Source organism: Monomorium pharaonis, chromosome 2, assembly GCF_013373865.1.
Source record: "Monomorium pharaonis isolate MP-MQ-018 chromosome 2, ASM1337386v2, whole genome shotgun sequence".
NCBI lineage: Eukaryota > Metazoa > Arthropoda > Insecta > Hymenoptera > Formicidae > Monomorium > Monomorium pharaonis.
The window spans coordinates 32,915,156-32,932,442 of NC_050468.1; the positions used below are offsets into that span (position 1 = coordinate 32,915,156).

At 32.0% G+C, this 17,287-nt stretch overlaps 2 protein-coding genes across 4 annotated transcripts in view; one reads left to right on the plus strand and one right to left on the minus strand.

Annotated features, from left to right (window-relative positions):
- Positions 1–9,873, minus strand: part of LOC105829990 (phospholipid phosphatase 2) — a 36,552-nt gene extending 26,679 nt beyond the window's left edge. The window contains exon 1 of one of the 2 annotated variants that reach the window (XM_012669091.3): positions 9,596–9,873. In XM_012669091.3, the coding sequence (XP_012524545.1) occupies positions 9,596–9,601 (6 nt within the window). In that variant the 5' untranslated portion in view covers positions 9,602–9,873. Of the gene's footprint in view, positions 1–3,782; positions 4,224–9,595 lie in introns of those variants that run through there. The other variant, XM_012669092.3, reaches the window with a different exon arrangement.
- A 2,357-nt stretch (positions 9,874–12,230) lies between these two features.
- On the plus strand, positions 12,231–16,740 carry LOC105840583 (sorting nexin-2). Of its 2 annotated transcripts, XM_028194086.2 has the most exons (8): positions 12,233–12,600; positions 12,994–13,245; positions 14,124–14,370; positions 14,448–14,612; positions 15,115–15,236; positions 15,325–15,333; positions 15,572–15,871; positions 15,938–16,740. In XM_028194086.2, the coding sequence occupies exons 1-8, from the start codon at positions 12,499–12,501 to the stop codon at positions 16,283–16,285; spliced, it is 1,545 nt and encodes a 514-aa protein (XP_028049887.1). In that variant the 5' UTR covers positions 12,233–12,498; the 3' UTR covers positions 16,286–16,740. The 2 variants fall into 2 exon arrangements, with proteins under 2 accessions (XP_028049888.1, XP_028049887.1); XM_028194087.2 differs by lacking the exon at positions 15,325–15,333 and having other exon boundaries at positions 12,231–12,600; positions 15,938–16,285.
- Positions 16,741–17,287: the final 547 nt, after the last annotated feature.

Genomic DNA, 17,287 nt, shown 5'->3' on the forward strand with positions numbered 1-17,287 from the left:
ACATGTCATTTTTAACTGATTTTGAAATTATAGTCCATAATTCTTTAATTTTTGTATCTAATTTTTTGTATTCGTCGAGAACTCTTTGAAATAAGTAAAATAACAATAGAAACATCTCAGAACTATTGTATCTTAAAATTGAATTTTAACCATTTTTAATTTTTTTAACTAATCAAAATTTTTTTTATGCTTCAGGAACTCTAGATAATCGCAAAATGAAGATATTGAATCATTTAGAACTATTCGATTTGAAATTTCAATAAGATGTTAGAATCTCATTTAAAAAATTTTAATTTCCGTTTTAAACTACAGAGAATTCTTTATCTCTTCAAAATGAAACAGGAACTCATATTAGAACTACCGAGTTTGAATGTGTGGGAGCTAACTTAACACACACTATAAACAGTGAGTCTATCAAAAACCTAGTGCACTTACTTGTGTGTAATTACATAAAATATGTACAGAGATAAAGTGACCAGTATATCCAGAGCAATGTTTAAGCGTGTATACTTTTCGGAAGTCGACGTGAGTATGACCACAAAGTATTATTTGCTTACAGGTATGGACTGAATGTCAAATAAACATTGATAAGAGCTGTCAAGGCACACCTATCTTTTGATAAGTTAATACCAAACCACCTCATCTCAGGAGTGGGAGTATGGGCGCACGTAGAAAAGGATGGACGATATAAGATGTATATTTTTCCTTCACACGCAGGTGCGTGTAAGAAATATATCTTATATTGTACGTAAGACCTACCTCTACTCCCGAAATTTGGGACAATCCTCGGTCTAGATATGCTATATCTATGGTTAATTAGTCTGTTCTTTTATATAGATCATTTCTGAAATTAATCTTCTCTAATAATTTGGTGTCTATCAAGAATTGTCGCTAGAATTATCATAAATGCTCAGCACGGATACTTTTTGTCCAAGTGTTGTGCCGTGTTTAATATTAAAAGTGTAGAAAAAAGGAAGAAATCGTAAAAAATTTTTTGTGTTATTACACATAATGGTAAAACTCTAGCAGTACTATCTGGAACTGATATTAAACATAACAATATTTATTGCTTTCTTGTACTTTAGAGGGAAAATGTCGTGCTATGCGCCAGCTTCACAGATCCTGGAGATCCAGTCTCTCTCTCTCTCTCTCTCTCTTATGAGGCTGCTCACGTACCTTCTTTTTTTTTCTAGATCTTTAGGATCGAAAAACGTATAGCCTTAGGATCTGTAACTCTTGCAAAATATCGATACAATGACATAAAATGTATAGACTGTCTTCACTTTTTATCCCACATAATAGGCAACTTTCTTACTCAGCAAATTTGAGCTTGTATTTTTTTTCAAAAACACAAATTTCTTCCGTGTATTTAGCAAGGGGTATTTCTAAAAATTTGGATTATCTGCAGACACCCACAGCCTTCCAGAAGATCAAGTGTTTCCAGTCCAAGTAACTCCCGATTCTTTTACTCAAAGCAAAGGGAATACCGATATTCTATTCATTTATCCGCTCCCAGCTTTGTTAGCCCATCCGTCACTTGGAGGTAATCTTTAACTAAATTTACTAGTCAGAAATAAATTGAATCCTCGTTTAATATACAAGACGTCTTGTAAAATCACGACTTCAATCTTAAAAACCACGACTTTAATCTTCAATTTTTCAATTAAAAATTTGTAATGTAACATTTTTCTTAAATTTTTATTTCAATTGTGTTAACAGTCAAATTTTTGCATCAAATTAAGATGAATTTAAAACTGATTTTTGAAAATTAAATGTTGTAATTATTTAAACAATTCAGTTTCTCGAATCTTAGTAAAAAGTTCTTCTTAATTGTTATTTCCTAATTCCGTCCAATGTTACCGAAGCGCGAAAATACAATAATTTAGCTGATTTTTTCGTACTTATTATTATTTTTTACAATTTATCATAATGCGAGCTCGAGACTTTATTGTAAATCTAGGACGCAATCTTTCGTCCATCGCGTGTAAATAGAGTCGAGTGAAAAATCCGGCAGTTAATCGGACACCGTCGTAGCCTGCGGGTGCATCGATTAACGACACTTGCGCTATAAAATGCGATAATATATCCGCGTTTCACGGAGGGAGACTAGGTACGCGGTCCAACTCGGTCATCCACTATGAAATAATTAGGGAGAAAACGATCACGGGGAGGGGCCCCATTGGACAACATCGAGGGGTATTTTGTGTTATGAACGCGAGGTAGCAACGTTGTGTACGCGTACCAGCGACTTTCTGCGCGTCATTTTTCATTACTCGCGTCAATTCGAAAGGCTCGCGCGTGCCGCTATTTCCATCTCGCATGATAAATTTCAATCTTTTTACGTTCGCCGCATATATTTGCAGAAAAATCCCAAACTCGCGCGCGCTATTTGTATCCATGCATTGTTAATCGTCGCGCGCACATGCGCTCACTGACGATGAGATACAATCTCTGCCATTAAAAAGGGGAAATGCAATTTTGTAGAAGTACAAAATGCAATTGCGAATGTAATACCTAATTTTGAAGAGAAATCGATCCTCTTTGATTATCTCCACTCTGAATTTCTTTATTGTTTGAATTTTAATAAGTATAACAGAATATAGTTATAAGAGAATTTACGATTACATTATTAATCACAAAAATAAATAATTTTATCTTCACAAAAAAATGTTAAAATTGCGAATAAACAATGAGCTTGATGGACAGAATTTTTCACACAAATATCAGTGTGGCACAAACAAGATTAGATTTATATTTATGGAACGTAAACACAGATTAAGCTTCACTTAGACTCGAATGTTAAAACCGGGACCTGCAATCAATTGGATGTAAAGTATCCGTAAGAAATATTTCATTGAATTCTCTCGTCTGTATTGACGGCAGTAAAGGATTCAATAGATAGTTAAACTGTCTTGAAAGCAATATTACTGCACAAAAGCGCGATCAATTTCGACAGGTTAGCAGATAACGATTCCCACAATCTGATTCAAAAGTTGACAAATTGGCAAAGATCTCATTAGCCTTTTAATGCGTCGCGCGTACTTTATTATTTACGATAAACTGCGTAATAACTGCAATGTCAAAAAACATTAGAAGGTAAGAATTTTTCTCGTAAAAGTTATCAAGATACGATAGATCATGTGCTTTCTATCTATTGATAAATAGAATTATCTATCAACGTGCAAGTCAGGTGCTATCGACACCATTGTTCAATACACCGAATAGTGCATAGTTCTAATGTCATGAAAAGTAAAATACTTTTCTGGTCAATTTGTCGGTTCCAATGTTTGGTGAAGTACCGGTAACCAAACTACTATGTCGCGATAATGTCGAGAAATAAAAAAGGTGAAAAGGAAAAAGTACATGACAATCGCGCCAGACAAATATTCTTGAAAATCATAATAGTGGATACAATTAAAAATTCGAGCTATATTGTGTTAATTATGTTATGTATGAGACTGAATTACGTGTACAAATGTACTAAATTCGTATATTTATTATTGCATGTACATTATATTCATTTTTTTATATTTTATATTATATATGTATGTATCCGCTCTTCTCTTTTTTTTTTGAAACGTAACTAAATTCCATCAAAAAAAGTAAACAAAAAATATAAGGGAATTATAACGCGCGCGCGCTTTATAAAGAGAGAAAGACATACACATCCCAATAACACGTAACCAGAGCCGAGTTTAGAGTGAAATTTCACAATTACGAAGCGGATTAAGCACACGGCAAATTATCATCCGCAATTCCCGATAATAATCTCGAAGAAATACCTGTGAGTGGTGCGTTCAAATCCAAGGTTTAGAATTCATCATCGCGACTGAACCGACCAGTATTCGCTCATCGTAACTCACGTGGCTGCTCGATAAACATGGAACTTGCAAATTTGCGCGAGACAAAGAGGCCGATCGATTATGCTCATTGCCGGGATTCGTGGCCTAGTAAAAAGGAAGGAGAAAAGAAACCGGCGTGCACGCGAATCGATCGCGATTCTCAATAACGAGGGTCTCCCGGAAGGTCTAACGAGACCGGCGGCCGAGTTGCAACTGCTCGTCCGCCAACGAGCTTCGTACCTCGCATCTCCAATCAACTACTTCCTCGCAAGTTCAAATTAAATGTTCTCTCTACCCACCCTGCTTCCCCACTACCATCACCAACCACCACCATCACCATCACCACCAACGTCGTCGTCGTCGCCGTCGAATGTAACTGTGCATGTTCACGTTTTACAGTTGCGTCGCGCATTGTGCGAGCAGGACCCTCTCTCTATTAGGGGGAGGGGGGAAGGGGGCCTTCGCATCTTCTAGCCCCCTCTTGATTTCATCGGACCCCGGGGTGAACGAGGTCGATTCGGTCGGCTCCGAAAATGCGCCACGGCCGCCGCCGCCGCGCCGTGCAGATGTGCTTGCTCTCTGCCCTCATTCGACCTTTTTCGGGATCTTTATGTTGCAGAGGAGGAAAAGAAGAATTAATTCCGAGCTTGTTTGATAGATCTGTCGAGTTCGCTCGACATTACGACATTACGACATTAGTTTTGTTAGCTCATACACGTCAGGTTGTAAGATTTGATATTTCATTAATATTACAAGAAACACGAGAAAATGCCATTTCGCGATCAAGACAATTCTTGGTGTCTAATAATGATATTTTTGTTTGTATTTTTACAATCACCAGCTCACTGCGCGCTGCATATTTGCCGATTTTGAAATACATAATTTTTATATGAAGTCAAAATGCGACTAAATTTACGGACAATATAATTGTGATATTACGCATTTAATAATATTGACAAGCATTTTCTCAAAAACCTCCTAAACAAATTATTGTGAAAAATAACTCAGTCAGAATTTAAACCTGGTAATTTCTATTTAAATAATAAATATATTGTGCACATACAAACATCCAGTGTTGGCTTAAAATTGGAATTATTTCATATATGTACTTTTCTGATTTAATAAACGAAGAAATCTATAAAGAAAAATTACTAAATTAGATATTGTATCGCTCCATTTGTTATCAGAAATAATAAATTATAAACTGGATAATATATGTAAGCTTGTTGATTTTTTCAACTTGATATTAGTATATAATTGTATTATTTGTTTCGTTAAAACTAATAAAAATTATCCTATTAATAAGAGAAAAGTTTACTTTGTAGAGAGTAAATTGGATTTAATCATTAAATCGATTGTGATTTCAAATCGGTTGTGTATTTAATGTAAAGAATAATAGTGATACTTATTTTGATGTAAAAAAATTAATAACACAAGGCTAAATAAAATTTATTAAATAACTACATTCTAACTGACTTATAACAATTAAATTGGTAATTCCAAAAAACGAAAAAATAATAATTTTCGACATTTAATTATTTTAAATACCAAAATTAATTTTAATCAAATTTTTAATAACAATATTTTCTTTATTCTTTATACACATTCTTTATTTTTATATGGTTATATTGAAACTGATATAAATACTTGTATATTTCTTATATTAGAAATACATTTCTCTCTCTCTCTCTCTCTCTCTCCCATATATAAAAATAAAAATGAATAAAGTAAAAAGTAAAAAACATTTTTTTAGAAATATTGTTTAATGACATTTTGTCACTGCTTTATTTAATTTAATTCAAATAATAATTAACTGTTATATGTAACAATAATAATTATTAAATACTATATCTAAAAAAAATAAAAAGTATAAATTAATTAATTTATATAACATTCTAAGTTTATTAATGCTTGTCAGCATCAATTAAAATTAAAATCTATCTATTATATTAAAATTACTCAAACTGTATTTCAAGATAGAAATGCGGTGGATTTGCATACGTTGGAAATTGTAATTTTCACTTAAATAATATATTATTGCGCACACACAAACATCAGAGAGAGTATTAGCTCGGAATTTGTGTATATATATATATATATATATATATATATATATATATTTCTGATTTAATTATCGCGAGTCTAATTCCTAATTAATTCTTCATTTATGTTACAAATGTCACATATATTGTATATTATATTATGTTTTATGAAATTAATATAATTAAAATAAATAAAATTTTAATATAATCAATAGATTCTTTATTCTATAATATTATTTTATATTGACTAATATATACGAAAACAGAAAATTTAAAAAAAATTCTAAAGTTTTATTTCTCTCTTATTTGTTAGAAATCACGAGCAAACCATTTTTGACGTTAAATTTTATTGTTTAAGGCAAACTTTTATTGTTTATTAATTCAGAATTAATCTTTAATAAAAATATTAATGGGATTTGTCATAACTTTTCAACTTTCAAGGCTAAATTGAAAATACCGACATGAATATATTCGAGTAGTGTATTCATAATTGCATAATGATATTTGTGATAGCATGCGTCATATACTGTAGTATATTGTACATACATACATCTAGACAGAAAGAATAACTTTAATTGACGTTAGATAGCGCATACAAACAGTCATAAATTGTGTTTATTGAAATGATATATCACAGATTACGGCAAAATGTGTTTTGAAATTAGAATGTAAATTTTGCTGAGTTAATTTTTTGCCCAGTCACCGCTTAGTATATATCATACTATTGGTCTTTTTAATTACACCAAAGTGAATTATTACAAAAGTATACGGATGAGTAAGGGAAAATTATAAACCGGAAGTTCAAGTAAAATAACAAGAGTCAAATAAAATTGAACAATTTGTATAAAAGAACAAATCTATGTATCTATCTCTCTAAATTTTTTAGAGTGAAAATACTGCCACACCAATTTTTCGAGTGATTTTTCACTCTTAAAGAGTCACTGCCACTCTTTAAGAGTGAAAAATCACTCGAAATTGAGTGAAAAATCACTCGAAAAATTGGAGTGGCAGTATTTTCACTCTAAGAAATTTAGAGAGATTGTATATGCTAGAGTTCATTTCTAAAAAAAACATTGAATAAATATTCGAATGTATCAAAATGTTGTCAACTCTTTTCCGCGATGCTAATTGACCTTTTTGCTGCGCGCGCTAACTTTGTGAGCGAGTGTCATCGTGAGTTAGCAAGTGATAATTCATATAGAAAAGAAGTTATCACTGCAATTTATTTTTAACAAATAAAAAATAAGAATTGTTCACGCGAAATATCTGTAATGTCTAATATAAAAAAGTAAATAAAAAAGATAATGTTTTATACTTGGTTTTATATAATCACTTGCTACGTAGCAACTATTTAATTTTTAATATTTAGAAAAAAGTTTGCCTTAAATTATATAGAATATTATCGCCGAAGAATATTAACTTTTTCATTCCTAAATTATTTAATACCAACAGAAAAATATTTATATTTCTGTGAATTTGTGTGTGTAACAAATAAGCGATTTAATATTCTGAAAACCTTTAAAAAATTTCTTATTAATTTTATTGCGTCTATGTTTTAGTTATAGTGCATAATTATTACTTACTATAAAATAAAAACATTTTTACTTGTGATAATTTCATCTAAAATATTTCAAAGAAATTATAATTTTGCAAGGTCTTGTATTGTATTTATGATAACTCCTATTATCAAACGACTGAAAAACCTTTTAAACTAAGCTTTTATTTTGTTTTATGATAAATTTTAAAACACATATTCAAGTACGCGTGTTATAAATATAAAAACTTCATATATAAACCGTAGTAAAAGTTTTTTTAAAGTTTAAATACGCAGTTATATGACTCTACAGTAAAAACAAAAAAATAAAAAAACAATATGTAAAATTCATAGATTCCATAAAAAAATCTTACATCTATAGATTAATTTCATATCATGTCAATTTATGACTAATTAAAAACAAATAATACAAAATTTGTAATTCTAATTACTAACATTGCATAAGTTACATAACGCGCGTATTTTTTTACATCTAATTTAAATAAACTCTATTCACAAGCGCACGTATATAACACTACATAAATACTTTTATTATGCTGCATAGTTTATTTTTTTAAACTATGAATATTAAGTTTGCGGATATTTTTATGTATCCATGTTTTCTTAAGAAATCCGCAAGTTACGGACATAATGAAATATTCGAAATTATAAAATAAAGTAGAGATTTTTATTTCATGTTAAAATTAAATTTTTGCGAAGTTTTTTATTTGAGACAATTTACATGTAACTTAAAAATTATAGAAATAAGCCCAAACTTAAAACCGGAGATTGAAAAAATCTATACGTTTACATAGATTATGTTCTTAATTATAAAATTAGATAATTCATCCATCGATCTTTTCTAATTAACTGTTACTCTGAACATGTAATAAGTGTTATTACTTTGATACTTAGTCTTTATGACTAACCAGTAATTTAACTAACCATTACTTTCGTAGCCATCATCTTAATTAACTGTTGAAAATTAGTAGTTCGTACCAATCAAGTGAAAAGAGTAACTAGATAGTATTGAAATATGTGCGATACTAATTTAGTTAATTTCGAGACTGCGAAGAACAATTCATAATTGCCTAATAAATAAAACTGACTTTCTCCATAAAAAGTGACTTGAAATGAATCGATATAGAGATTGATTCCGCAAAATTATGACAGAAATACAAAATCAGAAAGAGATTTTTTAAATTATCAAGTTTTTCATTTATCTTTTTTTTAAATTTTTTAAATGATTAAAACAGGTTCAATTTTAGTCTGTTAAGTTCTTAAATATACAACACATATGTTAAAAGCAATTTCTGATTGTTAAACAATTATATTAATAAAACAAATGATTGAAAATACTCATGTCATCACTGTTTCGACACTTCAATGTCCACTACGAGAACGTGCAAAAATTATAAATTTTGTTTAAAAAATTTCCAATGATTTTAATATAATCTTTACATTATTATTCAAAATTAGGACATGCATCTATTCCTTTTGTTTATTCTTCCTCTTGCTCTATTAAAAGTTACAGAGATTTGAGAGCTCTATTGAAAATAACGGAGAGATGATACAGTTAAAGTTCGTGAGGATTTTGGATCTCTACTTTATTCTTTAATTCTGAATGTTTTTCAATACACGTGTAATTTGTAGATTTCTTACAAAAATATGTACACATAAAAGTGTCCGCAAACTTAATATTCATAATTTTGTAAATTCTTTTTTTATTCTTTAATTCAATTACTTATCTTTTTAAGATTTCTTTCCACTTTTCTCGAATCTTTCTTCGTCGAATAAATTATTTCAAATTGTTCTCTCTCTCTCTCTCTCTCTCACTCTCTTTTTTTCTTTCTTTCTAATATATATATTTTTGTTAATTCGTACGTTTTTCACCCGGAAGTTTCTTCACGCAACCGCGCGAAACGAAGTACGAGCGGGAAATTCCAAAAGCATCTCGCGTCCTCCGCGACTCGCAGCGCCTGTTGCATATTTATGAAGCACAACTAAACGCGAATTCTCGATCGCACACGTCCAAGGAAAGGCAGAATTTCTCGGCGTGTTCTCGATCATTTCTTGCGCGATTTTCTCTTTCCTTTCTCTCTCTTTCTCTCTTTCTTTCTCTCCCTCTCTCTCTCTCACTTACTTTCGATCGAAATGAAAAACAAGAAATTACTAACCTGCATCTTCCCAGGTCCCTTTTTTAGCGATTTGCGAAGTAGCGTGATCGACGAATATTCCACCGATCGCGATGTCCGGTCCACTGATATCTGATAGCAGATGTTCCTCTCGTGTCGCGGAACTCAGATGAAGTGGCGCCCGGATGTGAAATCACGCGGCGACACCACCTGTCATATATTTATGACAGCACGCTGACACACTGACGCACTCGGCTACTCTAAAAGTGACTCCACTCCAAGCAACGCGTCACCGCCGCCGCTGATTCAACCATCGTGAGATGTTAGGCGAAAGCGGGGGTCCGGGGGTCGCCATTCTCCTTCCTCCCTCGTCCCACCCTCGCCAATCCGTTCGCTAATCGCGCCGCGGCATTCCGTGATACAGTCGATACGGAAGATTTCTATTCTACCACCAAGTCCGGTCTGACAAGTGCACCGTGTGCACATACATACTGTACTTTTTGCAAATTTTTGAAATGGGCATGTAACATTGAATTTAAAAGTAAATTTAAAAGAATGAAAGTTTAACTATAAAATGTAAATCTATGTTGGACTAAGACTCCCTTTTTAAGATATAAAATGTATCTTTTTTTCTTTTATTTTGATTTTTGGCTTTTTAATTTATTTTTGTGTCAATGAAGTATTTGTTTTTTGTGTAATGTTTCTTTTTCATATCTATCAAATTAATTTTTACTTTCACTATCACTAATCACTATCTTAATCGCAATCAATGTAGATAAGTGTGGATAAACAACAACTTAATTAGCACTGCTAAAAGTGTTACATAATTTTTGCTTGTGTATTAATAATAAATAGAAATGATTATTAACAACTGATAATATGAAGTGCTTTTAAGAAATGATAAACTTTAATTGTAACTTTCAAATTTTATTTACGATATAAGATAAAGTGCTATATTTTCAAAACACACTATGAAAAAATAGCATTATTTTTTAATTCAATTTTTAATTTATTGCGAAAAACAAAGAACAATTTTGTTTTTTAGCTGTTCTTGCAATAATGTGCTCTCTTCTATGTGAATAGCAAGCGAAAAAAATTATTTCTCCTTTTTTTCTTTTCAAATGTTAATTCATTAGATATATATTTCTTTTACTTAAATAATAAACAAGACAATTTTTTTTTCTTTTTCTAATTTTTTTTTTTCAAAAGATATTATTTTATTATAAATGTATGTATTTATTTCAATTTCAAATGTGAAAGATGAATAACACTGCCCTTACGGAAAGAAACTACAGCGGATTACAAAAAATTATATTACAGGAACTACATAAAAGTATTACACGAAATTACAGGCTGAAGTATTGTAATATTCTGTAATATTTTCGAACTACACGCTCGGATTACAGGAAAATAATCTGTAATATCTAGCCTACAAATTAATATATTGTCTTTAATATATTACAGAGAGATTACAGGATAATAGCCTGTAATATCACAGCGGATTACAGAAAAATAATTTGTAAAGTATATAATAATTACATAGAAAAAGATATATAATGTAAAATAATGGAAAAAATCATTTATTTAAAAATTACGTGTATGAAATGTGTACATTGTTCATAGCCGGTACATCCAATGTGATTAAAAAGTGATACAATAAATCTAATAAATTTCAAACAATAATTATGGAAATAATTTAATTGATAAGACTCTATCTCAAATTTCATGGATTGCTGGTGGCATTACATTTAATGTAGTAGTGTATTACACATTTTGTAGATTATACGTGTAATATATTGCACATGTAGTGGATTACACGTGTAGTCTATTACACAATTATGTCACTTACCATACGTGCAGTATATTACACATGTAATGGATTACACGTGTAGTAAATTTTACACACTTTATGGGCTAGACGTGTATTCCGTATTACAAGGATTTCACGCACTGTAGTAACAACAGCGTGTAATAATTACAGATTACTGTGATCCTTTCTGTAATAACTACACAACTGTAAATATTTATTGGCTGTAGTTTCTTTCCATAAGGGCATGGAGCTGTGCAAATGCGCGGTTTACTTGCATTTTAAGAGTTTATTTATCTTGTAGCTGCATAATCATATGCATAAAGAAAATTATCCTGTCGCATTTCTAATATTTCTATTATAAGGATGCCGTAAATTACGATTGTCTACACTAATATAATAGATGTAATAAAAGACTTTAAATCTTGTCATATTTTTTCTTTTGCAACATTTGGACAAATATTTATAATTATCTAATTATATAGAATAAAAATAAGAAAAAGAGAATAGATCATCAGAAAACAAATATATTTAATAGAGTAGGAATTAATGTGTTTGTCGCATATACTTCCTGCGTTTGAAATTGACGCCCTAAAATATAATCCAATTGAATTGTTTTGTTTTTTTTTAAGCATTAGTCTTGTACTTTTTTCTATGTAAATATTAGCAAGCGCAAAGAATTTTTTCTTCTTTTTCTTTTCTTTCAAATGTTTCTTTCAAATTTGAAAAAAGTAAATACACACATATTTCTTCTATATACGCTAGAATACATTGGCTGAAGGAACAAACTCTGGGTGGGCAGGAAACGCCTTTAAAACGAACGGACCTGCACGGCCTGCCGTGGTGTTGACGTTGACAGTGACACGCGGCCAAGAGTGGGCCGACAATTGGAATAATGGGATTTTAAGCAAACAGTGAACCGAACCGAACAGTTCGGTCTTATTCTCGTGCGCGGAAGTAGCTTGTGTACACTCCATACGAGCCACGATACAGCCGTCATCGATACCGACAGCGATAACTGACGTCGTGTCAGCGTAATCGTCGTCAGGGGGGCCGATCCCTGGCTAGCTGGCGGATCCGCGACCACGAAACGTAACCGTCGCCGCCGCTGCTTGACAGAACGACAGAGCCGAGGAAGATGGCCGATATGACGGAATCGCCGCCGCTGTTCGACACCAACGAGGCCAAGCTGGACGACCTGGAGGACGACGACGAGGATATCTTCGCGTCTGCGGTGCAGGTATCACCATAGCGATCGAGACGTCACGAGGGGCACGGGGGGGGGGGGAAACGCGGATTGCAATCCCGACAAACTCGCGTATCGCGATGCTGCTGAGAATAATTTGTGCATGCTCGCTCGTAAATTCACGATAATCGTAAGACGTGCCTCCTCGGGAATTAAAAACTTGTCGAAGCTACATCGCGTACGATCGAGCGTACGTTCTCTCTACCGTGAAAGACGAATATATGATGCGTTTCTGTTGATTCGATATTGATACACGTCAGCTTTGTATTTTGATTCGATATCACGCAGTGCACCAAGTAATATAACAAAAATTTGAAGGATGGGAAAGGGAAGAGGGAAATTTGTGAGTTTGCTGTAAATTGGAAAGGAATGTTGACGTGTTTGCAGGAGCAGAATCAGCTGGAGGATGCCTCGCCTTACAACGGAATGTCCAAAGTTCAAGCAGAGCTGCCAAAGCTATCTTTGCGAGATATGCCAGAGGAAAATTCGTTCTCCTCGATGTCCAGCCCAGCGCCGGGTCCCTTGAGTCCACCCCTGGGGCCGATGAACACAGATATTGGGGATCTTCATGATGTTCCTATCAATGACAATGCAGACACATTGTCTACGAACATCATTCATTCTCGATCTTTAGAAGAGGTAGATTACGTTAGATTGCACATTAATACATGTAGCAAAATATTTTTGTACTAAAAAAAATGATCACTCAATGATAGTTTTCTTCTTTTTTTTTTTCAAAAAAAAAAAATTTTTTTTATTGATATAAAATCTTATTATGTATTTGAAACAAGTACTATTAAAATAAACTTCTGTGAACACATAAAAAAACATACTGTAAATATTATATTGAGTAAATAATTTCAAATGTATATAGTAATTTAATATAATTCAATCAAGAATGTTAAATTAAAACAAAAATTTGATTTGTTTATTGTTCTGAGTTTTCTTTGATAAAATTTTATAATCTAAAAAGCATTTTTTTTTTTTTGATATATGATGAGTTTTTCTAAAATTTGTAATAAGTATATTTTAGAACAATTGAAAAAAATATTTGTTAAAAATAACAGTTAGTTACTAAAAAAAAAAGTAAATTATCACTTTTCTTAGCATTACAATTGATATTTTTCTGTATGTATATATAAAGTCTGTATCAAACTATGGATTGGAGATTGAAGATTGCAAAGAGATTAGATTAAAATTAAAAATAACTGATTCATTGAATGTTAATCTTCATTTCCCATTCAGAGTTGTTAAATTAAGGGTTTTCCCTCAAATTTTGGTTTTATTATTGTCAAAAAGCTTTTTTTACAAAGATCAAAGGTTTCTAAGAATTTTTAGGGGAGAAAAGTATAAAGATTTATAATAATTTTTAGGAATTGAGCTTTAATAATTGTTTGTTATTATAAATATCTATAACCTGACAATATACATCATTCCCAATTTTTATCTCTCTGATGCACAATCTGATATAAGCTTAATTTTAACTATGTAACTTTACACTGTTTATTTGTACATAGGTTCCAGCAGATACGTCCGAAGTTTTTTTAAAAATCACTGTCACCTCGCCTCAAAAGATAGGTGATGGAATGGGTGCCTATGTTGCATACAAAGTTGAAACGAGAACAAATATGCTTATTTTTAAGAAGAGAAACTTCAGCGTGATCCGACGCTTTAGCGATTTTCTAGGTCTTCATGATAAATTGACAGAGAAATATCTTAGAAACGGCAGGATAATCCCACCAGCCCCAGAGAAAAGTGTAATTGGTACGTATAAAATTTATGTTAAATTTATTTTTGCGATTATCGAAAAAAATCTTAGAAACATGAATTTGTATTGATAGGAACGACAAAAATTAAAATGTCTGGGGACAAAAGCCAAGAACAAAATTCGAGTTCCACAGAATTTCTTGAACGGCGTAGAGCAGCACTCGAGAGATATTTGAACAGAACAGCTGCACATCCGGTTTTGAGTATTGATCCTGACTTCAGAGAATTTTTAGAAGCTGGTAAGACAATGGCTTAGTTTACATCGTCAAAACCTTAGTACGCGTATTAAGTTTGGTGCGCACCAAAGCCTTAGTACGGGCGCGTTTACATCGAATGTACTAAGCATGTACTGTGAAAAATATAATACAAATTTAATTCATGTTGATGTCTCCTACTAAGACATTTTCACACCGGTTTTTAGATTTTAGCACTGAGGTTATGCTCAATTGCTAAATTCTCTCTAAAATGCGTTTTATGCGTTTACATCGACATTTGTATCACTTGGTACGCGTATCAGTTTAGTACGATACTCCTACTTGATACGCTCGTACCAAATTGATCCGGCAGCGTTTACATCGTGCGTACTAAATATTTAGTACGAATTTGATACGAATATGGTACCTGATACGCGTATCAAATGCACGATGTAAACTAAGCCATTGATATTCATTAATAAATTACGTGAAATTTTCGACAAATTAAGTTCTTTTAATTAATATGAACATTACTTTTTTGTTTTAGATGTAGAATTGCCTAAGGCCACCAATACATCTGCATTGAGTGGTAAAGGAGTAATGCGGCTTTTCAACAAAGTCGGGGAAACGGTTAATAAGATAACATATAAAATGGACGAGAGCGATATGGTGAGATTTCTTCAATGTAAACACATATTTCTTCTTGCATGTATTTCCTATGAAGTATCGTGAAACAATTTTTTGTTGCTTACAATAGGAGGGTAAGGTACGTTCATTTGAAATCAGCATGTCGATTCATATATTATTTATCGTTAATTTTTTATTGATTCCATCATTGTTATTAACAAAACTATCATTACATTATTATTATGTAATATAATGTGTCATAAAAATGTATAACAATAATTTATTTTATGTATTTAAAAACAGTATATATTTTACGTTTATATACGTATGATTCGTTGTATGGAAAGAAATAAGAATAATAAGAATATTTTTTATAGTGGTTTGAAGAGAAAACGTCGCAAATAGATTCCCTTGACATTCAGTTACGCGCCTTGCATTCTGCGGTCGATTCTTTAACGAATCAAAGAAGAGAATTGGCAAACTACACTGGTGCTACGGCAAAGTCGATCGCCGTTCTTGGTCATGGCGAACCAGGAGCGTCTCTTGGCAGAGCTCTGGCGCAATTGGCCGAGACTCTGGAAAAAGTGGAAGTGATCAGAAAAACACAGAGCAACAGCGATCTCTATCAATTTGCAGAAATGTTGAGGGATTACGTCGCACTAATTGGTGCTATCAAAGTTGGTTTACCATTTATTATTTTCTTTTGATACTTTTATGTTTTCTACATATGTTTCATTTTGCAGGATGTTTTTCACGAGAGAGTGAAAGTTTTCCAAAATTGGCAACACGCTCAGATGATGTTGAACAAGAAACGCGAACAAAAGGCGCGACTCGAACAATCAGGTCGAACGGACAAAACAAGCCAAGCGGCTACCGAGGTCATAGAGTGGGAGGCGAAAGTGGACAGGGGTCAAGAGGAATTCGACAATATCTCGAAGATGATAAAGGAGGAGATCGAACGCTTTGAATTGGTCAGAGTGCAAGATTTCAAGAAGCAACTGATCGAATACCTGGAATCAATGCTGCAACATCAGAATCAACTTATTAAGTACTGGGAGAGTTTCTTACCGGAAGCACGAGCAGTGGCGTAAACATTCCGTTAAAGAGAAACGATAATGAGGCCGATACCTACCTATAATACGACAAAAGTAACTTCTGTGATGTTCGTCGGAACAAGCCAAGACAAGTCAGGACAAGTTATTTGTTCAGTATCAACAATTGCGGCGTATTTTACCAAGAATTCTTAAACTTCATCGAGAAAGGATATTTTATATTCGGAAAAAAAGGAACAGTAAAGGCGAACATACATTTGGGCGTATTGCTAGATTATTGGAAGAAAAAGAATATATCCTAGTTAGACGAACATAACTAGAAGTTTCAAATTTTTATTACATTTCAATTATTGTCAATATATAATATATTAATTCTTTATGATTACTTTATATTCATATTATATATATATACATTATACGTAACTGTACGTATGAAATATACAATTTGTTAAATAATGTTGCTAAATAATAAAGATCGATCATGGTTATATTAATGCTTGCATTACATGCATTATTCTCAACGAAACGAGATATGAAAATATTTTAAAACCTAAGGAATGTAAGATTTTCATTTGGTGGTAAAACAATTTTGTAATAAGCGGAACGTTTGTATTCAAAAATACTTAAATTTTAAAAGAGAAAACACAATTTAAGCGTAGTAATGTAATACATTTGATTTAGGTATAATCAAAAAAACAAGAAAATTTTATTAAACGCATTTTCCTTATTTGTAGCAAAGAGGAAAAGAGAGGAAAAAATCAAATGTAATAATTAAAACAAATAGGCTTTGTAACTACTTTACGTTATACTTTCTGCAATATAAATAAAGTAATTCTACAATTGGATATTGGATGAAAAAAGCTTCATAAGGTTCTTATAAAGATTTTGAATCTTAGATTTTTGTAATTGGAGAGATTATGTTAAACTTTCAATACTCGAAATGTAATAGATTTATGGTTTATAGATATATATTGCATAAAAAAAATAACCAGAACAGAATAAAAAGTTCAGCTACAAAGAATAGAAAGACTATGATATGAA